This window comes from Aaosphaeria arxii (assembly GCF_010015735.1).
Source record: "Aaosphaeria arxii CBS 175.79 unplaced genomic scaffold BU24scaffold_4, whole genome shotgun sequence".
In the NCBI taxonomy this organism is placed as follows: Eukaryota; Fungi; Ascomycota; class Dothideomycetes; order Pleosporales; genus Aaosphaeria; species Aaosphaeria arxii.
In genome coordinates, this window is record NW_022983477.1 from 3,644,121 (window position 1) to 3,668,899 (window position 24,779).

Below are 24,779 nucleotides of genomic sequence, written 5' to 3' on the forward strand. Positions count from 1 at the left end.
ACACCGCCATCCGCTGCCTGCGAGCTGCGAGCTGCGAACTGCGAACTGCGAACTGCCTGTTGCATTGATGAAGCCATACCCTTTTCCCTCGTCCCGTGTCTGTGGTTTGGAACTTCCGCGGCGAACGGCTGAAAATTCTCGTCGCCTCGAACCGACCACGATGCGATGCGACGACCGTGGAGTGATTGCCGCGAAACTCTCTTTCACCTGTTGTAACAGGTTCTGCCATGCGGCCAGTGTGCCAGTCACGTCTTGTAAAGCCTCACACCTCTCTTCGGGGTTCGAAGAGCTGTACTACCTGAAAGAGCCTAGATCTACGGAGTATCAAACTCCCTTCGGTGCTAGCGGACCGACGCAAAAAAAAAAAAAAACCATACACTGTAGTAATCGCATACGTTAATGTTTGAGAACTTGAAAGGGAGATGCTGGTCATGTTTGCTGTGTTGTCTGTCTATCCACCGCAAAAATGTCGTCGATTGTTATTGTTTAGATGTTGACAGTAAACAACAACGACGACGGAGTCAGAGGTCCAAAAAAAAAAGATTCGGCCAGGTTTCTTACTCCTGGCCCCCGTCCTCCCCTTCAGGCTGCATGAGAGATGGGTATTGGTATCCATATCCGCAGACATTTGGCCCACTCTCTCGTCGGCAAGCCCACACGCCCACCCTTCCCGCTGTCCCATCGAATGTGTACCCATCCCATCGCCATGCTTGACGATGGGACGCGATGCCGAAGTCCCCATTAAGCTTTTCCCATTCCCATCGCTCTCTACCTACACAGTCTGTTGCGTTGTTTGCTGTCTCCACCCCCTTACACCGCCCGCCGAAGCCCAGGCACAGGTGAGTGGACGGTTGGAATTGAGTTGCAGGAGTAGCGCAGGAGAAGTACATGAAGGTACAGCAGAGGTACAGGAGTAGTTGCATGCTTCGACCTGCAACCTGCAGTAGTCACGGCAGCCCCCCCATATCCAATGCCTGTCGAGCACGCTATCGTGGAGCCACGCCCCCCGTCTCGACCATGCCTCTCGAGTTAGTCGTGTGTCCCAGTCCTGCCAATGATGGGATGGCTGCACGCTATTTCCCACGATTTGCTGCAGGCTGAGCTGCAGGAATTCATGGCTGGGGAGGACGGAGGGAGGTGGAGGTGGGTAACTACGGGGATAGTGGACGGTGGATGCTTGGGGAATAACAAACAAAAAAAGATAGGAGACTTTTTTTTAATCTATTTGCGCTTCTCTCTACTCTCCTGTACGTTGGCTCTCCAACCAGTTGGAAGGAGGAAGTCCGCAAAGGAAATGGTACATACGCATGTACTCGTTGTCGTACAGGACGGACGGTTATCGTGGTCCTATTGGAAGCAAATCAAACCCTCCCCCAACGGAGTCTCGGCACGCGCTACGGAGAGAGAGAGAGTAGCCAGCCCTTTGATTCTTTGCGACTTTTCCGAAGACGGACCCAGCGAGGAGATGGTACGGTAGGGACAGACTCGTCATAGTCTACCTAGCTACCTACCGTAATCGTGCTACGAGGTCATGTAGAAGATAGGGGAAATGCCAATTGTCAATTAGGTAGGCACATACTACAGGTAACAGTGCATACCAACGGAGAGTCGGAGCATACTCGCAGTTTGTCTACCTAAGCAGTACGCAATACGCAGCCGTCGTAGCCATCAAGGTGCGAATACGGAGTAGGTAGGCATCGCAATCGCACCTTGCTGGACTTTTGCACTACGCAACGGAGATGTGAGGTTGACGCGTCTGGACCTACTGTCGGAGGAATGGTGTACCAGCTATCCTATCGGACTGGGCACTATCGCATTCACTGCCACCCATCCATATCTATGCGTTGAGCTAAACCGTCATCCATTTCCGCCACCAGTCGACGCCGTCGATGGAAATAATAGTAATAATTATTATTATGGCGTTGCTAAGTTAAGCATTGAAATAATGGACGGACGAACGGTTTAGGGAAGTCACGGGCATTGCTACGAGCATTATTTATCGAATTTGCCACCATTCTTCTCCGCTCGGGTCGGCCGTTCGCATTGGCGGGCGGCTGGGGGCAGGGCAGGGCAGGGCAGGTTTCGCAAACAAACAGAGATGAGGCATGAGCATTAGCATTGTGGTCGATGGGATTGATCTTCAACAATTCCCCAGAGATTGTCACAACGTCTGCGGCTGCTACCCGCTGGCCGTGCCTCAAGAGCTCAAAGCTCACACGTTCGCGGACGGAACTCGAGGGGGCAGTGGTCACTGGTGTAGGACAAGAACATGGATGCGATTCCAAGCGGCTAGGTGGTTGAAAGAGACCTGAAACGTGTCATGGCTCGAAAGGGATGATCTTTGTGTGGTACAGTAACAGCTCGAGGAAGCCACCGTTCATGATTGTACGGAGTCGTCTGCGTGAATTCACAATGGTGGAGCCTTGAAACCTACCTGTCGATAATGATTGAATGATATTGATGGAGAATTGAAAGGTCGGTCTGCGGTGTACAACTACATAGTAGGTATGGGGAGATTTGGAGGGCGAATATCGCGATATGACGGCAGATGAGGATGGACAAGAGTAGGCAGGAGTGGCAGGGTATGAGGTAGAGTGCAGTGCTCAGTGCTCAGTGAACAAGTGCTCGTACGACAGGGAACCCCTTCTGGCGTGGTGGTAATTATGGTAATGGTTGACTACCTTAGTGGTGGTTGTGGTGGCAGAGTTGGTTGGAGAGAGTGACGAAAGAGAAGCCAGAGCTGGGGTTGGGATCAGCAGTCACGGATAAGGGCCGAGGCCAATGAGGTGAGAGTAGACAATTTTAGGAGGATATGGCGTTTTGGAGGCAGAGGAGAGGAGGGAGAGGGAGGGTAAGCAGAGGTTGCTAGGGGAGGACCGGTACTGATGAGTAGAGTAGAGCTGTAACGGTACATACTCATACGGTCGCTGATGATGATGATGATGATGATGATGGCGATGATGTATCACCATACATCATCGATGAGGATGTTTGTTATGGTTCCGATCATCAGGACAAAGGACCCTTTCGTTGGCCACTCCAGTAATAGTAATAGTGACAGTAGTGACAGTAGCGACAGTAGCGACAGTAGCGACAATAGTGACAATGGGTCAGGGTGACAGGATGACTACTTGTTTTCGTACTGCGACCGTATTGTGGTCCGCGAGGGTCCGGGAACATCAGTCGCTGGAGGGTACGTGATCTCCGTCAGACGTCACGCACAGGGAAAGAGAATGAATGGGCGAGCATGGCGAGGCAAGGCAATGGCAAGGCAGTGGTAATGCCAAAACCTCCGAAACTCCGTCCAGTCTCTCATTGGAAGACTGCCAGGAGGGATGACAGGTACTGTTTCCACGACCTTCCATGACTTTCTGTTGCCAAATTGCTGCAACCATCGATCCAGGGACGTGGAAGTAAGCAACCAGAGAGTGTAATTATCATCTCATACCGTATTATTGTCTGTATCAGAGCACGGCAATTAATTGTGGTTGTCATGGTGGTGGTGGTGGTGGTTGTGGTGGTGATGTATCAGACACTTGCAACAATAACCATTGATTATTGGTCACCCCATGGCGCCATGGCTCTCACCACCTGAAGTGCTCTTGTGACGCACTCAGATTGATGGTGCCGGAAACGAGTAAAAAGAATGGGGTGCAGTGGAATCGGAATTGTCTGATTGACTGAATGCACGAGTTACAGAGAGCACAAGGAATTCATGGATGGCAACTCGTAATGGTGGGAGGTTGCGTGATCGATACCATCGTGGTGGTTGAATGAATATTGTGTGCAGAGCAAGCACTCGTAACAGACCGTTGCCGGGAGTCGGTGAGGCAGAATGAGTTGGTTAGAGAGAGTAAGTAGGTTTTACTCCGTCTTCAGTGTTCACCAATTACCAATTGACTGGATCGATGGGTGGATGGAAGCATAATGGAACAGATGGAGGGTGAAACAGGTTCCTTGCGTGCGTGCTATGGCGAACAGAGCAGTAACAGTTGTGTTGTTGTGTTGTGCTTTGCTGTGTTGTTTATGCTTGCTATGTTTGTTGTGTTGTGTTGTTGTTTTGTATAAAATACATTAATTACTATGGGGTACAGTACTGAAGAGCTAACTATTACGAGTAAGGTATTATGATGGAATCCACCAGCAAGAGAAAGAAGAGAGAAGAAGAAGCCACGTCGAAGGTGCTCTGACTGAATGACTGAATGACTGTCTCTGTTGTTCCTGCTTATCCTGTTCGTGTTCCAAGGAAGGGAAGGGGAAGAGGGAAAGAGGGAAGGAAGGGCCCAGACGTGTGCCAAATTAATTCCTCCATCCCTGCATATACGCTAATCCTTATGCGGATCCCTATGATCGCTTCCAATTCCCTCTTGTCTCTTGTCTCTGTCGTAACTTATGCCCGTCTATGCCTGTTATGTGCCCATCTATGCCTGCTATGCCTGTTATGCCCTGTTATGTGTCTGTTGTGTCTCCTTGTGTCTCTCCCATGGTTGGTCAGCTCGGTCTGCTGTGCCATGTTATCCTTACGCCTTTGGTCATAACCTAGCCCGTATCTGGCGTACAACTGTTAGGTCGATTCGGGGGATTAGTGAGTATTCGCTGTCTGTTCTGCTTACCGCCTTCGTCTTGGTCTTGGTCGTAGTCGTCCGTCGTCGTAAACTCGTAGCCTTCGATGTCGCTGTCGGTCGTCCGCCTGCAACCTCGCTCTCGCTCCCTCGCAACCTCGTCTGCCAACGGACAAGTCCACCCATTGACTCCACCTCCACTACGCTACGAGTCCACCACACCCACACCTCATCCCAGTCTTAACCTTGCCTACTAGAGTTTAGATCCCTCAGGCCGCTCCTTCCCTCTTCCATCCAAGAGAGTCATGCACGGTCCACCCTCCAACTCACACTGCACTGCACACTGCACTGCACCTGCCTAACCACCGAATGGCCACTCGCTCCTGCCCTGTCCTGTCTTGTCCTGCCTTCCTCTGGAGTCTTGTCCTGCCCTGCCGTCCCATCCCCATTTAGTACGGCCTGACTCCCACGCCTTTCCCTTCCATCCCATCTCGCACCTTCACATCCCGTCCCGTTATCTATCTGCCCATACCTCCTCACTCTTTCTCTCATCTCACTCTCTCTCTCGCTCTCTCTTCCTGCTTCGTTCTCCTCTTCCTACCACGTTATGTCCTAATCCTCACTTCGTCACCTACGCCGTCGCCGCAAACAGCAACGCTCTCCTCCATTCCTTCTTCTACTCCCTCCTCCTCCTCGCATTCCTTCCATCGTTCCCCTTCGCAACCGCCTACTCTCCTCCTCTCCTGCTGCAAGCCCCGACGAGCTACTACTACTCTCCTCCCTCTCCGTCTCGTCTCATCAGTCCTCGATCATCTCGACAATCCTTCGACAACCTACTCGACCATCATTCCCCCAGATCCCATCGAGTCCGGCCTTCCAAAACATTGATGCAAATCGTAGCAACTCGTCGTCGACGCTGATCTTCCGAACTCCGTCTTCAGCTCCGTCTACTGCTTCGTCATCCATGCTCTAAAAGCCCCAATACCACCCACTCGACAGTTACTCTACCTTCATCTACACACCTCACAGCTTCGTGGTCTCGCCGTTTGGTGCTCGCTCTCTGCCATCAAACCTCGTTACCAGTGAAAGCCGGTCAACCCGTTAGCACCCTCGGATTCGTACTCTAGGTCCGACCTGCCTTGCTATCCACCTCCCTCCTAGCGTCCTTGAGTCTGCCACGGTGACTCAACGCTTCCTCGGCCCAAGCTCCTCTCGACTCATCATCGTGACTGCTTGAGCCATACGTCCCTAAACGCTTTAACGACCTTCTCCTCTTCTTTTACGCAGCGATCTCATCTCCCATCTCTTGCTTCCCGGACGCGCAGGACCACCGGCGCCCGATACACTCTGTTTCCAACCGCTCGTTGATTCGGGTTATCCATAACAAACAAATTAATACACCAAATGAGCATCACACTCTCTTGACCTTTTCCTTGTCTTTTACCAGTCGACGGACCCCTTGTGTATATTCCCGACGACATCATTTCCTTTATTAAGCTTTTATCGAATTACTTGGAGCGGCCTACTCTGCAACCTGCAGCCTGTTTACCTTTGACGACATCAACCCGGTCTGTACACCTTTGAACCATCCCATCACGGATCGGACGACAACCACCATATCAACATCACCATCAATCAATCAATCAATCAACCAACCACTTACAACAACCACTATATTTTCCATTTATTGCTATCTTTCTCCGAAGTTCTGTCGTCACCTAAAAGTGCGCAATAGATCATCGACTTTCTGGGCCTGACTTTCGTCGACCCCTTGTTTGATTACGACCTCTCCACATACATCGGCGCACCTCTCCATTTCCTGTTCATCGGTTACTACCTCTTTTCTGCCCGCTCTCAGCTTCTGCCCCCGGACCTTCTCCTAAGTTCCCCCGGCTAGCTGTATCCATATCTTCATCTCCAATCAACACCAATGGAGTGTATGCGCAACCAGCTTCACGAGGGTGTTGTGCTTAACGGACGGTATGAAACCATCTCTCCACTCAACCATGGCTCCTTCGGCATGGTCTTCCAGGCCAAGGACCTTGTAACCGGTGAACACGTTGCTATCAAGGTCATCACCAAGTCCACTGCCGCCAGCAACTGCCCCTCGGCCTTCGCCGTTGACGAACGCTCTGAGGAACTTGGCATCCACCTCCGCATTGGCTCTCATCCCAACATCGTCAACCTGCTTCAATCTTTTGAGACCCAGAACCACATCTATCTCGTCCTCGAGTTCTGCTCCAATGGCGACTTGTACGAGGCCATCCGCCTCTCCAAAGGACCCCTAGAGACCGAGCACGTCCGCGACTTCATGCTTCAGCTCGTCGACGCCATTGAGTTCACCCACTCCATGGGCGTTTACCATCGCGACATCAAGCCAGAGAACATCTTTCTCGCCCACGATGGTTCCATGAAGCTCGGCGACTTCGGCCTTGCTACTTCGGATGCCTGGTCCTACGAGATTGCTGTCGGCAGCGACCGCTACATGGCCCCCGAGCAGTACGATCCCCCCTCTACCGGGTACTCTACTGCACAGGCAGACATTTGGGCCATCGGCATCTGCCTGCTCAATGTGCTCTTCTCCCGCAACCCCTTTGCCGTTCCCAATGCCTCGGACCCGCTGTACGCGGACTTCGCATTGGACCGCCAGTCCCTCTTTGATGTCTTCCCCAACCTTTCTCAAGACACCTACCAGGTACTGGTTCACTGCTTGGCAATCGACCCGGAGAAGCGCAGCCTTGCCTTGATCCGCGAGGCTCTCGAGCGCGTCGTCACGTTCACCACCGACGACGAGATCCTCGATGATTTCTGCACCGACGACAGCGATCCCGTTGTTGCCAGCGCCAACCGCGAGCCCCTCCGCACTCCCTCGATCTCCACTCCTCAGCTCGATCAAGGTGGCTCCTTCCCATGGGCCAAGGCTCTCGCCATGTCGCCGCCCCAGCAGATCCGCCAACTGTCTGCCATCCCGGACACCGAGATCTACGAGGACGACCTCTTCTCTAGCTCCATCCCGTCGGGCCATGGCTGGTACGACATCAAGCCAGACAACGCCTCCAATGTCTCCTTCGTCGACTCCGGCTTGGGTCTGTCCTTCAAGTCCATCGACAACAGCAAGCATGAGCCCATCAACTTTGCTCGCTCCAAGCCCATGCCCATCTCCGGCTCGCTTCCCGTCAAGCCTTTCAACAGCATGGCGTCTGTGTTTGGCAAGCGTGATGCCATCTCCAAGAGCTGGAGCGATCTCTGGGACGAGGAAGAGGAAGAGCAAGCTCTCGCCGAGATTGAGAACAACTATCTGCCCATGCCCGTCTTCGAGCAGGAGAAGGTTGATCAGCGCGAGAGCACCTCTGGCGTGTCGACCCCTCGCGGCGGCCTTTCTGAGCTCAAGAACCCTGCCATGGTCAACAACAGCAGGAGCCGTTCCCCTCAGAATCGTCGCGCAGCCGAGCACGTGAGCCAGCAGACGGGTTTCATCTTCGAGGACCACGTCGTCACCGCTACCAAGCATACGACGCCTTCCAAGAAGGACATCATGGACAAGTGGGCGGTGCTTGGTAACCGCAGACGTGGCCAGCATCATGACCAATATCAACAATCAAAACCGCTTTCGACACCTCAGAAAGCAACAAAGTCGCCAAAACAGACCCAGTCTACCCCCAACTCCGCCCGGAAGCGGAGCCGGACTGGTAGCTGGCGTCGACCGATCCACTGGGGCCCTAGTCACGAAAATATTAACGGCCTTTTGGAGCGAAAGGACCAGTGGTTCACCAGCAAAGATTGGCGCCAACACCAGAGTCACCTTGACGACGACGACATCGGTGACCTGGAGTGGGTTGGAGGTTGGAACGACCTCCACTTGTAGTCTTGACAACTCATCATCCCTTTCTTTTATTTCCTTTTCCCTTATATTTTTGAAACGATAAACCCTTTTAACACCTTTGGAACCTAAGAATCTTTACCAAACCCGTCCTACCCCGAAGTCTGTAGCTTTAGAGATACCATTTTCCTTTCACCTCTCTACCTTTCTACCGTAGCTGATTTTGCCCTCGTTGGTATCTCCTTTGTTACAAAACTCTCTTCTCTCTCAACTCATCTCAAGGAGCATTGTGGGACATTATACAAGAATGCATTGGTCGGCTGGGGCAAATTTTCACAACACAAACTGTCTTCGGCGGCTGGGCGAAGAAGCTTTTCCACATGCATTTTGGCCACATGGGGCTGCTGGGTTTTCAAGGATTCTGCTTGGGATGTTTAACAAGAACGACACAACTTACTTTAAAAATTTTCATAGGGATGATTAGCTTAGTCAAGACTCGTATCCGTCGGGTAGATTTCACAGCATAGCTGTGGTCTATCGGGATTTACCCACTCAAACTCTTGTCCACAACTTGCATCTGAAGTGTGATATGCCTGGACCATCAGTCTTGATGATGATAGCAATCTGCCATCAGGTAGCCTTTCGTCTATGTATGTAGGTAGTAGTAGATATTCTCAAATGCAGTCCTTCCAGCCCTGCCAGTCAGTCGTACGTTTGGAGTGTTCAACATGTGCGTGGTCATTCAGGTTTGTCAGGTTTGTGGAAAGAACGAAGGAAGCAGTGCATTGATGATATTCTACATGCCTTATTGACTCCAGACGGGTCCTATGACTTGTGCCTTCAAGTGTGCTATGCCTTCTTCAATGGGTCTCAAAAGACGTCTCAAACTCAGCGAAGTCTTCTTCTTCAAACTGGCTCAAGGCTTCAAAATCAACGGCCACAACCCGGCCTTTTGGGTATCATGACAAAAAGAAAAAGACAAAGAGACTGACCTCCCAGCTAATGTACAAAAAAGGTAGAACAAAGCAGAATGTCGTGTTTTCCAGTCGGACGCAACTTGAGCGTCAAAAAGCGGTCTGTCAACGGGACAAACGAACAAACCAGAATCCATCACATCTGACAAAGTCGAAACCTCAATTCCGATAACCCCACTGCTCAACGAAGTGCGGATCTCTGTGCGTGACGACCTGGACATCAGGAACACCCTCTCTGTTCGACGGCGACGAAGACGACGCATCACCACCACCACCACCACCAGCAGCTGCCGACGAAGAAGGCGTCTGCAGCTCCTCAATCTGCTCGTCGGTGAGCAAGTACGTGACGGTAAGCACCTTCCTATCACCCGCACTGTCAGGATCATCTCTCACCGCATCCCTAAGCCCATTCCACATGCCGCGCCTAACATCCGGATCGCCACGATGTCTGGTCCTTCCACTCAGATTCACCATCCCGTCCGCGATACCGCTCGCGGCTGTCAGCAAAAACGCACGCTCCTTCTTCAACTTCGACACCACCTTCATGAAGAGCCGCACCACGGAGGCGGCGGGCACGAGGGCCGGGTCCGGGTTCCGCAGGATGGGGTACGTGGCGGCGACGCTGGACGGCCACTGCATGTGCGTCATGTCGAGGACGAGGCGGGTGAGGTTGAGCATGTGCGTGACGACGTAGCGGAGGGGTTCGAACCAGGTGCGGTGGAGGGCGAGGTCGCGCGGGTGGACGACGCGGAAGCGGACGAAGCGTTTGGCGGTGATCATCGCGGCGTCGCGCGGGTCTTGCTCTGTCGCTTCGAGGACCTTGGTCAGGTCCGGGATGACGTGCGGCGTTACGAAGATGTTGAGGTGTCGGATGTGGACGAAGTGGGTTGAGCGCGGGGCGAGGAAGAGGGACATCTCGGGTTGGTAGGTTGGGTAGGGGAGGGTCGGGTGGGAGAGCTTGAAGAGGGTGTGGGAGAGGCGGAGGGCGAGAGGGACGGATTCCACGATGGCGATGAGGAAGAGGATGGCTTTGGATTCGGCGTGGATCGTCTTGGAGACGAGGAAGAGTGTGGTTGCCCGCTTCTGGAGGTCCATGGGCGGGAGCTTGGGTCGGAAGCAGGACGGGGTGAGGCGGTGGTAGAGTCTGACTCCTGCCGCTTGGGCGCGGCGGAGTGGAGGGAACAGGAGGGAGGAGGAGGAGGAGGAGGTGGAGGTGGAGGTGGTGGATCTGTCTGTTCTTGCTGGTGAGCCTGCTCGGAGGAGACCAGGAGGGGGTACAGGACCAAAGATGCGGAGGTGGGGTTCCTCGTTCTGCTCTCTCAGGTAGAGCTCGTAGATGCGGTCGCGAATTTCGCGAGGGAAGGACATCAAGTCCAGGGTTGCTTGAGGTGTCAGTCAACATGTTCGTCACATATGGAGAGAGAAGAGTAGAGGGGAATGGTTGACACATACCTTTGTGGCCACCAAAATGAGCTCGTCGAGCGAGCATGGTGCCGATTCGGCGAAGCCTCGAGGGCGTTCCGTGAGCTTGACAGCTGCTGCTGTCGGTGTCGTTATCACCACCGGAGGAGGTGGGAGTTCGAGCGCGCGCCTGCGAGGCGGAGGACGTCGAGGACGTGGATCCGGGGATCATTGTCTGCCTGCTGGACATTAGCTTCTGGTTTCTTTTGCGTCAAATAACGACAAAAGAAACTGAACGGAAATGTCAGGGGGAGAAAAAGGAAAAAGAAGAACAGGAAAAGTGCGAGCGAAGAGCTGACCTTTATACCTCCACCTCCTGGGGGACACGGAGCGCGGAGCCTGGCTGGCCGAGAGCACGCCATATCTGGTCTCCATGGGCGACGACGAGGTTCCATGTTGGGTCTGCCTTCACTTGTGTTGTTGTGACTTCAGGTGTCGGACAGGGCGCCTGCAAAATCTGGTGGAGGCATGTCTGGGGAGCGAGGCTTGGAGGCGAGAGAATGAGAGTAAAGTGAGAGAGAGCGAGAGATAAGCGAGGGAGATTGCGAAACTGTTGGCCTGTAAAAGTGGGGCCCGGGCTATCTGGTAGCTGTAGGTGAGGTAAAAGAGATTCGATGGCGGAATGGTCGTACTATTTGTTGTGGTGAGATTGAAGTCATCACTGAGGTATCGTGGAGCGGCGGCGTGGTTAAGGCGTCACGAACTAGGTCGGGCTATTGCAGACGAGCACTGACAATGTGTTGGCGAAGTGTTTGTATACGAGAAGAGGATATCACGGGAAAATATTTGTTCGCAATGTGTTACTGCCTCAGTGACATGATCGAGGCGACCCTTTACTAACTTATGAAATTTGACGAGAAAGCGAGCTGAAAGGTGAGATGAGTATGCAAATCAAGTAGGCTATACTTGCGTCACTCGAGATATGCACAAGAGTAGAAGTCAAAAGCAAAAGAGGCCAAAAGTGTTGCGTGAGCTTAACATTATATATATCGCAAGACCGGGTATCAATAAAGGATAACTATATCAAAAACGCTAACAGACGATCGCTTCATGCACCCGGCGGACTAATCGGGCTTGCCAATCCCTTGCTCTTCCTCCTCTTCTCTTTGCCGGCCTTGGGCAGGCTGGAGATGCTACCTTTCCGGGATACTGCTTCAGGCGGCGGAGGTTTGGGCGTCGGTGCTACACTGGCGATGCTCTCTGCTTCGGCTTGCTTCAATGTGGCTGCTGCTGCTATGCTTGCAGTGTTGGCTTGGGCAGCTGCTTGTGCTTTGTTTCTGGCCTCGACTGCTTGGTTTGTGTTTGTGAAAACGAAAGATCCAGGTTCACCTTGCAGAGGGTTTTCGTCGGCGTATTCGTTCCCGTATCTCGTTGTGAGCATTAGTGACTGCAAGAAGAGATCGTCGGAGAATTCAGTCATTTCTGCATCTCCGCCAGATTGTGTATTTGCATTTTGCGAGGAGTCGATTTCGGACGGGACGACACTGCCGGCGCGACTGAACGACCCTGCAGCCGCTTGTTGTTTGGAGGACTCCAGGTCGGAAGGTATGTATGTATGGCCAGTCGAGGGTGTGAAGCTGTCCAGTTTTAGACCCATTTCAAAGATATCCTGAAGAGAAGTGGAAATTGTTTGCTAGTGATATTGTCAGCGGAGTTCAGCGCTATAATCTTGATAGTACTTACGAGTCGTGACCGTATAATGTCCCCCACACTTGGCGCCATGAATATGGCAAATCCAACCACATAGTAAACCGCCTCTACATATGTGCGAGTGACCTCACTGCCATCATCTTCAATCTCTTTCACCCGATTCTGCCTCTGTATAACCCACGGCTGGCCGGGGCTTTGTGCCTCTCCAGTGACGACGTACTGTATGCCCAGTGGGAATCTGCTGCTGAGCATGCGCTCAAAGTTGTGTCGGTTCTGCCAGATCGCGTTCCTCTCGTTGATATCCAAGCCCGCGGTCTGCAGAATGAAAGCGTTATTGTTCGATTGTTGGTCGTACCAGGGCGACCGCGAGAAGTACCACATCACATTGTCGGAATTGATCGTTTCCCCGAAGTTCACGTCGCGGTAGAAGGCATCGGGGTCATAGAACATCTGCTCATCCGGAGCAGGGTTGTTAAAGAGCGACATCTTCGCATGCAATGGCGAGTCACAATCGTGAAATCAGCGCGCGGCGAGCTACCATCTAATGTTGAAGTGACAATACGCTTCCCCACTAGATGCGCGCCAAGATGGTGGTCCAAGCTCCAAACTTTCTTGACGACACCTCCGTGCCGACTAGTATTTCTCCGCAATTGCACCTTATACAGCAACAATCATGGATCTTGTACAGACAGTACGCAAGGAAGGCAGTCGGTAAGCTTTTCTTCTTTGATCTGATTTGCAGGAACTAGAAACTAATAGATGCAAAGTGGCGGGCGGAACGAGTTCAAGTGGGAAGATGTCAAGAATGATTCGCAGCGCGAGAACTATCTCGGCCACTCTCTCATGGCGCCCGTCGGCCGGTGGCAGAAAGGACGAGACCTGAACTGGTATGCCCGAGGCGGAGATGGTGAAGAAGGAGAGAAGAGCGAGGCCGACATCATCAAAGAAGAGAAGCGCAAACTCAAGGAAGCGGAGGAAGACGCCATGTTGAGGGTTATGGGACTGCCTGTTCCGGAACGTGCCAGCACCAATGCGAATCTTACACCGTTGGGCGAGAAGGCTCATGCAGCGGATGTCGATAAAGCGCTCGAGAAGAATGCGGAGGAGGAGCCTGACAAGGACGATGAGAAGAAGGATCGACACCGCTCAAGGAGAGATCGAGGAGATAGAGACAAAGAAGACGAAAGAAGGAGGAGGAAGCGGAGGTCAAGGAGTCGTTCAAACCACAGGCACGGGCACGAAAGACGGAGAGACCGATCAAGGTCACGCGAGGGCAGGCGACACAGGCATAGGGATGACGAACACGATCGACGTAGGCATCGATCTAGGGAAAGAGACCGTGCGCGGGAAAGACGTCGAAGTAGGAGTCGTGACAGGGAGCCTGATTCGCGCCATCATCGGAGAAGGGAGCGGCCCTTGGATGATGAGCGGCCGCGCTCGCGGGATCGTCACCGAGACAGAAGTCGATCGCCCTACCAGTCACGTCGAAGAGATGACTGAGCTTCCCTCCCACAAGTCACAGAATAGTACATACAGCTTCTTTACAGGCGCACATGGACTGTTTTCCGTTATACGCCGTTTAGGCATAACACGTTGATACCCCCTAATCAATCTTCATCTTTCAATCCATTGATACATCTATGCACACCGTCCGTCCAGACAACATGCTTACATGAACCTCTTCGGGTCCAAACTGCTCAAATCTGCACTCTTCGCCTTCCCATCCCAAATCATTTCGCTAAGAACTTTCCCTGTTCCTGGTGCCTGGCAGACTCGTCAGTATCATTATCACAAATGTCCTCCATCCAAGCAAGAACTCACATTCTGTATGCCCCAACACGTATGCCCCGCCCCTATAAACAAGCCCTTCGTCTTCGTCTCCCCAATATACGGACCACCACCCCTCGTCGCGTTCGGCAAGTAACACGCCTGCCTCACCGTGACCTCGCCATCTCTCAGCTCCTCAGAAATACTCGTGACCTGATCCACAATATCCTGACACCTGCCCTCATCGACCTCGACGAGATCCGTCGATGCGGGTAGCGGAACGTACTGGTCCCCCTCGCCGCAAGCATACACCTCGTTGTTAGGTCTTGCGTAGATCTCCGGCGTCACCGTATGACTCCTCTTCCCACCCGCCTTGGGCAGATCGATGCTCGTAAACAGCGCGTACGCAGAGACGGGCCTAGAAGGCGTAATCGTGACGGAGTGTGCTCTGAGCGCCGAGATAGGCGCTTTCGGCCAAACAATTGGAGTCCATGGTCCGGCTGTGAGTACTACGGTATCGGCTTCGAGGGTCTTTTCCTCGCCGGTCGCTTTGTCGGTGTACTTTACACCTTCGACACTACCCGTGGAGGACGATTGCAGCACTTCCTTCGCAGAGCCAAACACGACCTTCACGCCCTTCTCCTCAGCCAGATCAGCCATGGACGTCGTAAACTTAAACGGATGCACCTGCGCCGTCGTGCTAGGATCGCCCATCTCATCGTACGCGGCGATGCCGTCCGCCTGCACCCAGTCGAGGTCGTCGGGCACTCCCGCGGCGCGCAGCAGGCCGAGCGCCTTCTCGGACCGCTTCTGCAGCGAGACGGAATCCTTGTTGAGGTTGAGTGCGTTGTTGGGCGTCTTGGATGGCGGGCGACCTTTCGTGTCGAGCTGGCCGCAGTTCACGCCGCGGTAGTCCCAGCGTGAGGAGCCGGCGTGGGTTGATGCGAGCTCTTGGTGCAGGCGGTAGCTTAGAGGCACTATGCAGCTTGGGTAGGCCCATTTCTGGATGTATCGTGGTCAGTATATGTGTTTTTTATGGCGTGTCTTTTGATACATGGGGGGAGATAGGTTACCGCTAAAAGACCACCTGCTTTGCCTGATGCCCCGCCGGCGATCTTGGTCGCCTCCAGAAGGGTTATGCTATCTCTTTCGCGGTTGAACTTCTCATGGTGGGATAGGAAGTAGGCGGTCGTGGAGCCTATTATTCCACCGCCGATTATGACAATGTTTCGTTTTTGCTGTTCCTGGGCCATGATGGTCGTGATGTGGCGTGAAGATGCTCTGAGCATCCAACTGTCGTTGCTGCGAACGAGGGTTTAGCAGCAACTTTGGGCGATTTGATCAGAACAAATCCTGCTCATTCGTTGCAAGCCGTTTGCAGCAAGTCTATTGTATACAATGTGTTTGATTTTGCGATTAGTATTGGATCGAATGAGGATATCGGAGTGTGGCAATTCGTAAGTTCGATGTCTTGGCAACGAGCATTTCCATAACTACGTCATATGCGCTTCAGTTTATCGACGCTTCCGCATTGTAGCTTTCCTCCATAGAGTCTATGTAGTGTCAGTATCGAGCCAGAAAGGAATTGTGCCTCTGTGTTCAAGCAAGCCTGGACCAAAGACAGGCACAAGCATAGGGTCTAAAATGGGATCACGTCTGCAATTGGTTTACTGATCAATCATTACATTCTCTACTCGACTGTCGATCGACCAGGCCCCTGACCTGGCCATTGACATTCCACCTATCGTTCTAAGTGACTGTAGCCGAATGCCTACAGTCAATTAGATGAAAAAGGAGAAACATGTTTGTGAACATGGACTCGCTAACAAGCCGCCGCCCACTTAGCCCAGCTTGAGGAAACATTTCTAAGACATGATGATTTTTACCATATTCCCTAAGATGTAACTCTGCAAAAAAAATCGGAAAGGAAGAAAAAAGGAGGAAAGGGGAGGTGGAGAGTGAGTAAAGGGGGTGTAGTAATGTTGTTACATGGCATACAGAAGGTCAAAAATTGTGCGATTCCGGAGACAGATCCTTCCAAAGGCCTGACCAAGTACGTAGTCTCTCATCTTCTTCATTTGCCCCGCGGCTAGATGTGCAAGCGTATGTAGAGGTGATTACGCTGAACATATTGGTGCGATAAGCCGGGTAAGGATCGCCGTGCCCTTTGGGGGATTTCATAGCGTTTAATCCGTCATCCTCCAGGAACTGAACCATTTGAGGTGGCGCCATTGTGTGCTTGATCCCTCCATACCAAAGCAGAGGGCGCGGAACAGCCAGAATAGTCCAATGATAAGAACATACAAAGCACCGAAGATGATCCAGTTGACTTGTTTGTTGAGCTTCCTTGTGGCCCAATCGATACAGAAGCCGGCGGTCAAGATGGCGAAATAGAGAGCGGGGTAGTAATGGTGAACATAGGTAACACGTCCCATAGCGACGAATGGAATGTAGTGAAGCACCCAACCGATAACGGGGTAAAGACCAGAGTAATGAATCTGATCGATGTCGGCCTGCTTCAACTCGTCATAACCACGTTGCCATCGGACGAGGTACCAGAGCACGATCAGACCGAAAATTCCCAGACTGGCAGTGCTTCCCCAGTAAACAGCTGGGTTTCCGAGAAGGAAGTATTTGACGACTATTTCAGATTAGCTTAGCTTTTTAAACCTTAGATGAGTCACCTACTATCGTCATTCCAGCCGCACATACGCAGACCAACGTGCAAAATAGGCCATTGCCAGAAGCTGGAAGCAAGATCGTCTTGCTTATCGGGATCAGGGACAAGAGCGTTGTTGGAAGTCATCATGGCCACATTAAGATGGATAAAGTCTTGGAAGAAAGGAGACTTGTAGGAGCCAGGGTCGCCAGGAGGGACTATGCATGTTAGTCATTTCTCTATCCAACGTTGGACGAATGGAATACTTACGCTTCTCATTCCAGTGGCTCTCCACGTTCCAGTGAGTGTAGACATCACGCGGCTTGTTCTGCTTAACACAGGTGGTCTCAATCTGCTTGAAACCCCATTGCGGCAAGTTGACGTTGCCAGCGCGGAGGTAGCAACCAAGATCGGCATGTCTCAAACGGAAAGAAGTGGTAAGAGTGCGAATCTTGGAGTAATCCCTCGAAGCAGCATCACGAACAACTTCAATGATCCAATGATCCTTGGTGTCACCAACGGTGGTGTTGCCGTAGCAGGAAACTTCGTAGTCGGCCTTGGTCACAGGAGCGGCGATCTGATGGGAGTGAAGATTGCGGCCAGTTTGGGCATGGATCAAACGGATGGTGTCGCCATTTCCTGGGAAGCGAAGCTCCTCCTCCGGGGTGTAATCAGCCTCGCCACGGTTGGGGTAGAAGAACCAGTCGTTGTTGGAATCTTTGTGGTGGTAGCAAGTGATCTGCTGTTGCTGGGAGCCCTCCGGGAAAGTCTGGTGATGAGAGTGGAGCAAACCACCTCCGTAACCCATATTCTTCAAAGTTGCGCGGGAACCAAACGCAATCTCAAGAGGGCTGTCCTTACCAACCTCAGTACCACGAAGGTTCGCCTGGAAGAGGGAGCTCATCTGCGCGTCTCCGGGACCGCTGTTCTCCAAGATGAGGAAGTGAAGGAAGAAAGAGAACATGTAGACGGCGAGGGGGATGACGATCAAGCCAAACACACGGAATCCCACATGTGTGGCCAATTCAACCTATGTTTGTCAGTATATGCACAGATCGTGGCATTGAAGAAAATCGAACTCCAACATACCTTGGGCATCTTCAAGTTGCCAAATTTGTTCCACAGATCTTCAATGGTGTAGAGACCAACCAAAGCAGTAACGAAAAAGCCGACCCATTTGACACTGCAGACGCAACCGATGGAGACACCAGTCAACATCAACCACAATCCCCACTCAGGCGAGAATGGGTCATGCTGGAGGCGGTGGAACTTGGCCCAGCACAGAACGGTGGTGAATGTGAAGAGGAGCAGCATCGAATCCAAAAGAATGAACCTGCTGATGGTGGTGTACGAGTTCTCGAAGAGTACCATGATAGTGACGAGCCAGACGGTAGGCCTACGGAAGTTGAGCTCCTTTGCGGTGAAGTAGGCTACGGGAACGCATAGAGCACCGAAGCAGGCGTTGAAAACACGCATGAAAGTGTAGTTCAGCTCCGGTGGGTATGTCTCGCCAGACTTGAACTCAAAAGAACCATTGTAACCAGCGAGGTACCCGGACAATCCAACCAACATCTTTCCTAGCGGGGGGTGGACATCGAAGTAGAACTCGCGCTTGAGGTAATGCGAACCGAATTTACCGAAACTAAGTGAATGGTTAGAAAGTAGTAGAGATTTGTCGGAATGCTACATACTGAGCTTCGTCCCACGTAACGATGGGAGACAAGCCAATCTTCCACATGCGCGTGAAGAAGGCAAGGGCGGTGAAAAGTATCGGTGCCCAGATGAATTCGTAGTCATCTATAGCACCCAAAACGGTGAAGGGCTATCATGCTGCGTTAGCCATCGACATATTGATCAAAAGGTTCGTACGATGTTTCGAGTCGTAGCAAGCCCGCCTGAGCTGACACAAATCGCACCTTGCCAGCTTCGCCATGTGTTGCCTTGCACTTGCAATGCTCAAGCAACAAATGAAGTGGTAAGAGCAGGTTGCAAACCAAATGTGTCCTTCATGTGCTTGAATGACCAGGGTAGCCTACCTTTTCCTTTGACTTCTCCGTCTCTGGAGCCTTCGCTGCGTAAGGTCCAGTAGGTTGTGCAACATTTCTCCTCCTGAGCTCTTCGGCATTGCCATTGGCACCGGTTGTGTGCGCCGTGGACGCCATATTGAATGGCGATCTACGCTGGAAAACGATTCGGACGTGGGTTTTGTTGACGAGTTGAGGATGGAGCGAGCGTTGGTATTAAAAGGGAGTACGATCAACCGGGGGGGTGGGCTGCGGAGTATCGCCTGGGGGCTGAATCCTGGGGCGATGAAGCTAGCCTGTCGTTAAGTGAAGGAAAGAGAAAGTGAATTAGAAAGGCGTAATAGAAGTGCCAGTCATTGAAGACTTGAATGAACAGCTCAATCAAAAAGATTTATTGCGCAGAAGAAGCAGTGCGGCGGGACAGGAGGTCTTTCGAGGGACCAAAATAGAAGTAAGGGTGAGGGCGGGACGCTATGCCAGAGTGGGACGGGAGTTTGGGACAGACAACTGGCATCTACGACCGACAGCCGCTTACGAGGCTGCGAGCTGAACTTTGAAGGGGGCGACCGAGGCAAGGCACATTCACATTTTCTACCAAAGGGATGATGGGGTAAGTTGGTAACTGCAGATTTGTCTTTTGTTTCACTTCTACTCTTCTGTGCGTTACAATGTTGAATAAAGACATGCTCATAAGTTATAACGATGCTGCCATACTTACACGTGCAACTATCAGTCAGTTGCTGAGGGTTAGCACATCAGGCCGGGCCACCTGCTAGCTTCATGTATCTTCCATATCTGAAGTAGCTATTCAAGTGTATACTGTAGCTACCTATAATAACAGTCTTAATCTCTCGCGATTATACCTTCATAGGCATAAAATAATAGTTGGAAGCTAGCCTGGCATGCCAGCCCTTTGTATATTGTAGGCACAAACCGCCCCTGTAATCATTCACAAATGTGAGCCTTCTATATGACGAAACTGTGGCTAGGAAAAAGGATATCGTGGCACGTCGCGGCCAAAATGCGAAATCATTAGTATATGCGCGCATGCATGGCTTTTCACTCATCATCGTCCTGTCCCACACGCTTGTATTTGCCGCCTGAACTGTCGCCATCCTTCTTTCCCTTGTTCTTCTTCACAATGTTCGAAATCCAGCCACCAAGACCCTCGCTGCTTTCGCCCTCGGCCTTGGGTAAAGAGCTGCCAGCTTCGACATCCGGAGGCTCAATGTCGAGGCCAGGGATGGCACTTTCGGGTCCGGCACGACCAGATCGAATATCGAGCGAGGGCACGGGGGAACGATTGCCACCACTGAATAGTGACTCTGCTTCGGCCAAAGTCTGTGGGGTGGGCATGACAGACGTAGCATCTCCGAACAAAGAGTTCATGTCCTCCAGACGGACATTGGCAGTCTCTGGGTAGATGAACCAGACTGTTACGGTCAGTATTGTTTCTTCAGCGTTGCGCGAAGCACAAGCAACTTACCAATAACAAAACTAATAGCGCAGAAGAATGCGTGAATCAGGTACAAACGCCATTGAATGTGCTCTTGTAGGATGGGCGTCATCTCTCCAACGAGCCAGTTGAATGCCCAGTTCGTTGCAGTACTCAAACTTGCTCCTTTGGCGCGAATGCTGAGGGGCAGAATCTCGGGTGGGTACAGCCATGGAATAGGTCCCCAAGAAGCACCGAAGGCGGCGTTGTATATCATTACGAATAGAACGACCAAGTTTGGTGTCCAGCTTGCCTGCAAATAGATGAAGTACGAGATAGCAGAGAGCGACAACGTCATAGCCACGGCTCCAGATAGCAGGATCACTCGGCGTCCTAAGGTATCGACAACATACCAGGGTGGAATCGTAGAGAGCAGATAGGTAATGGCGTTGATACCGGTCATCAAAATAGCTTGTCGTCCGTACCAGCCGGCCTCCTCGAAGACCAAAGGTGCATAGTAGGAAATAACATTGATACCGTTCAATTGGGCGAGCGCCTGAGCAGACATGGCGATGAAGACGCGCTTGGAGTAACGCTTAAACATGTCAGAATACGAGCGTTCACCCTCCTGTCGGCCAAGCAACACGTTCATCTTGATTTCGCGATATTCGTCTCGAGCCTTGGGATTGTGGATATCGCCCTTTCCGTAGAGGTTAGCAATAACCACGATGCCTTCCTCGTCGTGATCATTGTCCAAGAGCCACCTGGTGCAGTGTTAGTTTGTGACATGGTGCAAGGAATTCCGAATACAACCTTGGGGACTCGCAAATGAGCAAGCTACCAGCCGCAAGAAGTGCGCCCATGACGCATTGCATCAAGAGGGGTATTCTCCACGACCAATTATTTTGAATGAAGCTGCAGAAGTAGTCCACCCAGACACTCGCGGCGTAACCGGTAATATTGCCGGTAAATTCGATACAAGCAAGTTTTCCACGATTGTGAGGAGGCGAGATCTCGGACTGGTATACCGGGACGATGGTGGAGAGGGTACCAACTCCAAAACCAGCAATGATTCTTCCAAGAAGCATCATTGGCATGCCATTTGCGAAGGTTTGCAAAGCTCCGCCGACGATGAAGACAAGGGATCCGTACAAAATCGTTCTACGTCGGCCGAGGATGTCACCAATCTTACCCACCAGCAAAGAAGATATAAAGGCGCCGACTTCTAATATGGCCACCATGGTACCCAATTCGGCGCTTGTGGGCTGGTTGAAATAGTTTTTAAAATGGTTTCCACTATGGGACAGGATTAGGCGCGATCGACTGTGAGAGGGGTTGGAAAGGCGTACGTGATAATACCAGACATTACACCTTGATCATATCCAAATAGAAATACACCTAATGAGACAAAAACACTTGTGAAATAGCTGGTCGCATTGGGTCAGTCTGTACGCCCCATCATCGCGGGCTTATACCAAACTCACAGCAGCTTCTTCCCGTGCAGCCCGTGGATACGGGACGGTCCATCTCCGGGTGCCATGATGGTTGCAAGTATCCTCTCTGCTTTCGAAATGGAACGTGGCCCAGGGTCGGGTATCTCGATATCCTCCTTACGGATACCACCTGGCTTTTCCCTGATATCGTCCTGCGACTGGAAACGAGCTCGTTTCTGCTGGCGGCGATGCTTGGGAGGATGAGCAGCTCCGTCGAGTGACTCTCGTAGGCGAATTCGAAGAGGATCCTCTCGGTCGGCTAGTTGGTCGACGAGGTCGCCTGTATCACTCCAGACGGAGAGGTCGGAGTCGGTGGATGGGGTGTCGAACGAGGACCGTTCGCTGAGCTTGTCTTGGTCGTCGAGGAGATAGGCCGAGTCGGCGTCTCGTGTTCGTGAGGACGAAGAGGATAAGGTGTGGAGGGGAATATTGGCCGGCCTCCTAGAATTCGGATAGGAAGGAATATTGAAAGTAGTCGGGCCTTGGAGAGCAGCCCTGACTCTAAAGAAGATGCAGCAGCAGCACGGCGGCACGTCACCGGGCCAGTATCGTATTCAGGATTGGTGGAGGAGTTGTGGAAGCAGCGGTAAAGTCACATTGAAGTAGGAAACTAGGTACGAGTAGCTAAGCATGCATATACCTAGACAAGTTGGGACGGGCACAGAAAGAGGATAAGAACAAGACCAGGAAAGGTGATCGTTGATGTTGCTCCTCTTCCCTGGCACCGTCTGGTCAGCTTCCTGCCAAGAAGACCCTCTCTTCCCATTATCCTCGCTATGACATCGGCCCGAGCGGTGTATCAGCCAGTACGTACTGTAGGTACATCATACTTTGGACAGTAGTTTGTGCGTGTAGATAAAGATATCCTCGCACTACTCCGTACTCGTGCTACCAATTGATTGAGCGATTATTATTGGGGGAAAGGGTCGATAAGAGAGATTTGTTAATACTCGTAGCCTACAAAGAGGAAGCGTGAACGTCGCAGTTGCGGTTGCGGCCATGAATGAATGCACGTTGATCGTCACTCTGCTTTCGATCTTTCCCCCCACTACCTAATAAATTGCTACAGATCTCTTGTGCGTACGACATTGACCGTAATGGAATAGTATAACCTCTCATAAGTACTCCGCGCGTACAGCAGGCGGAATACTTGTTAATTCTTTGACGCTGATCGTACCTGTAGCCCACATCGTACCAACCCACTCCACAACTACGCTTCCACCGCAGGATGAAATGGAATGGCCTGCAACATAGCCCGGCAGTGGCAGGTCAGCCTATTCTACACAGGGGCGACGGATGGAGGGCGGTGGGCTCTGAGACGAGGTTGATAGGATAGATTGCAGAAGCATGTGTAACCCGCGAACATGACAGAGCAGCACCGGTTCATGATGAAATGTGTATCTGTCTGCCTTCGGAGGATGTCTATCATTTGCGCCTCCCATGTGAAACCCGTATCTACTCCTATGACCTCTGACTACTGACCTTGATAGTGTCATAAGCTTGATGAATCAACATTGTTCGAAGTTTCGAAGCAGGTGGGGTGCTGGGGATAGTATGGAGTCTGCACCCATCGATCCCCACAACTCCAGCAATTACCTATGAGTTGATAGGTGGTGAACTACACAGTAATAACTACACAGTAATGGTCTACGAGAATCTCACGATTGCGGTGGACAGTTTGAAGCGGGACGAGCGGCGCCCTGATGAGGTATGGGTGTGTGCTATCTGCCCAACGACGTCACTAGGCAGACAGTAGTACGGTTTTGAGGACGAGAAGGGTTTAGAGACAACAAATGTTGAACATGGGCGTCACGGCGTGTGTGCGTGCTTCCCCCTTGCCAGTTTGCGGTGGTCACGATAGGTTCTCACGTGGACGTCGCATGCGTTGGAACTTTGGTATGGAATACCCGCCGTGGTAAACGATACATACTAAAGTACGGCGTACACAGTAGATACTCGCATCATACTCCGTAGATAGGAAGCATCTACGAGTACAAATATCTTCAGTCGGTAAAGCAAACCACATCACAGAGACCTGTAGTTACCCGAGGAGCTCTTACTGTGTAGGTTCGGCCTTGAAACCTCTCTCTCCCAACTCCGAGATGCAGTCACTCATTGCAAGACCGAGGGTGGGCGTTGTGTAGATGTTGGAGCATAGCAGATGCCTACAAGTACAAGCGTGAATAGGAACTTTGTGGGTGTGATTGTACAAGTTGAGACTCAACTGCAGTAATTGTAGTCGTGAATCGTGATTGCACATTTGGTATGATCGACGGCCTGATTCGTACAGAGTGCACTGATTCTTTGCATTGACCTCGAAGATGCTCATCTCGCTAGAGTCATGCCATTGATAACTGAACAAGGATTGGTGATTTGACTTAAGCACAACTTAGGCACTGCATGGATGCATTATATTTCATTATACGGCCTCATCATTGTATTATTTTGCCCCAACAAGAATCGAACATGCCATTGATTAATTACAGTGAATGCACTTCATAGAACAGAAGCATCAATTGCACATAATTGACTATCTCCGACACTGTCTCCTTGATTGCTTGCGTTGCTTCAAGTCTCACGAAGCTGGCATCTCGGCATGACAGCCCCCAAATACTGTGCCGGGGATCCTCCTCGTCTTCTACGACTTCAAACTCGGTAAGCCAAATTCTACAAGGAAACCCTCTCGTTTCTGCAGCACACCTCGGTAGATGTGCTCACATCACTTTATACAGTACAAGTACGAGAAAAAGGCAAATAACCAGTGGGTGGATGCTGCTGGCAAGGCATCAATCTGCAACAGTCTGCAGTGACCTCGTACACGACTGACAGGAATTGACTTGAGATTCCACAGCGTGCAACATGTAGTATCTACGCCGTACATGTTGTGGCAATGTTAGAGGGATATTTGCTCCATAAGGCACTGTAACCCACACT

The 24,779-nt window shown here is 51.7% G+C and overlaps 7 protein-coding genes across 7 annotated transcripts; 2 read left to right on the top strand and 5 right to left on the bottom strand.

Annotated features, from left to right (window-relative positions):
• Positions 1–6,010: 6,010 nt before the first annotated feature.
• Positions 6,011–8,558, top strand: BU24DRAFT_204134 (kinase-like protein). Its single transcript, XM_033521857.1, has one exon. It carries the CDS (start codon positions 6,493–6,495, stop codon positions 8,425–8,427), a length of 1,935 nt encoding a protein of 644 aa, XP_033384876.1. The 5' UTR covers positions 6,011–6,492; the 3' UTR covers positions 8,428–8,558.
• A 957-nt stretch (positions 8,559–9,515) lies between these two features.
• BU24DRAFT_451042 (uncharacterized protein) lies at positions 9,516–11,431 on the bottom strand (the record flags this gene model as incomplete). The annotated part of the gene is made up of 3 exons (XM_033531074.1): positions 11,117–11,431; positions 10,809–10,996; positions 9,516–10,738 (listed from the first exon to the last, which is right to left on the bottom strand). Exons 2-3 carry the CDS (start codon positions 10,987–10,989, stop codon positions 9,516–9,518), a joined length of 1,404 nt encoding a protein of 467 aa, XP_033384877.1. The 5' UTR covers positions 10,990–10,996; positions 11,117–11,431.
• Positions 11,432–11,785: 354 nt separating this feature from the next.
• Positions 11,786–13,001, bottom strand: BU24DRAFT_451043 (uncharacterized protein). The gene is made up of 2 exons (XM_033531075.1): positions 12,501–13,001; positions 11,786–12,450 (listed from the first exon to the last, which is right to left on the bottom strand). Exons 1-2 carry the CDS (start codon positions 12,951–12,953, stop codon positions 11,866–11,868), a joined length of 1,038 nt encoding a protein of 345 aa, XP_033384878.1. The 5' UTR covers positions 12,954–13,001; the 3' UTR covers positions 11,786–11,865.
• Positions 13,002–13,140: 139 nt separating this feature from the next.
• Positions 13,141–13,967, top strand: BU24DRAFT_462684 (uncharacterized protein; the record flags this gene model as incomplete). Its single annotated transcript, XM_033532034.1, has 2 exons — positions 13,141–13,178; positions 13,235–13,967. 2 exons carry the CDS (start codon positions 13,141–13,143, stop codon positions 13,965–13,967), a joined length of 771 nt encoding a protein of 256 aa, XP_033384879.1.
• A 168-nt stretch (positions 13,968–14,135) lies between these two features.
• BU24DRAFT_462685 (FAD dependent oxidoreductase) lies at positions 14,136–15,487 on the bottom strand (the record flags this gene model as incomplete). The annotated part of the gene is made up of 3 exons (XM_033532035.1): positions 14,136–14,231; positions 14,289–15,236; positions 15,308–15,487. 3 exons carry the CDS (start codon positions 15,485–15,487, stop codon positions 14,136–14,138), a joined length of 1,224 nt encoding a protein of 407 aa, XP_033384880.1.
• A 933-nt stretch (positions 15,488–16,420) lies between these two features.
• Positions 16,421–19,055, bottom strand: BU24DRAFT_346635 (glycosyltransferase family 39 protein; the record flags this gene model as incomplete). Its single annotated transcript, XM_033523494.1, has 6 exons — positions 16,421–16,875; positions 16,923–17,111; positions 17,164–17,923; positions 17,983–18,535; positions 18,585–18,715; positions 18,930–19,055. 6 exons carry the CDS (start codon positions 19,053–19,055, stop codon positions 16,421–16,423), a joined length of 2,214 nt encoding a protein of 737 aa, XP_033384881.1.
• A 487-nt stretch (positions 19,056–19,542) lies between these two features.
• On the bottom strand, positions 19,543–24,247 carry BU24DRAFT_441626 (MFS monosaccharide transporter-like protein; the record flags this gene model as incomplete). The annotated part of the gene is made up of 6 exons (XM_033530457.1): positions 19,543–20,350; positions 20,404–21,116; positions 21,166–21,648; positions 21,702–21,779; positions 21,837–22,326; positions 24,232–24,247. 6 exons carry the CDS (start codon positions 24,245–24,247, stop codon positions 19,977–19,979), a joined length of 2,154 nt encoding a protein of 717 aa, XP_033384882.1. The 3' UTR covers positions 19,543–19,976.
• Positions 24,248–24,779: the final 532 nt, after the last annotated feature.

What these genes read in the sequence shown, in the direction of transcription:
- BU24DRAFT_204134 (XM_033521857.1), top strand. Translation starts at nt 6,493, where the DNA reads ATGGAGTGTATGCGCAACCAGCTTCACGAGGGTGTTGTGCTTAACGGA.
- BU24DRAFT_451043 (XM_033531075.1), bottom strand. Translation starts at nt 12,953, where the DNA reads ATGTCGCTCTTTAACAACCCTGCTCCGGATGAGCAGATGTTCTATGAC. An exon ending in ACATTATACGGTCACGACTC is followed by an intron (nt 12,451 to 12,500) that starts GTAAGTACTATC and finishes CAATATCACTAG; the next exon opens with CAAACAATTTCCACTTCTCT.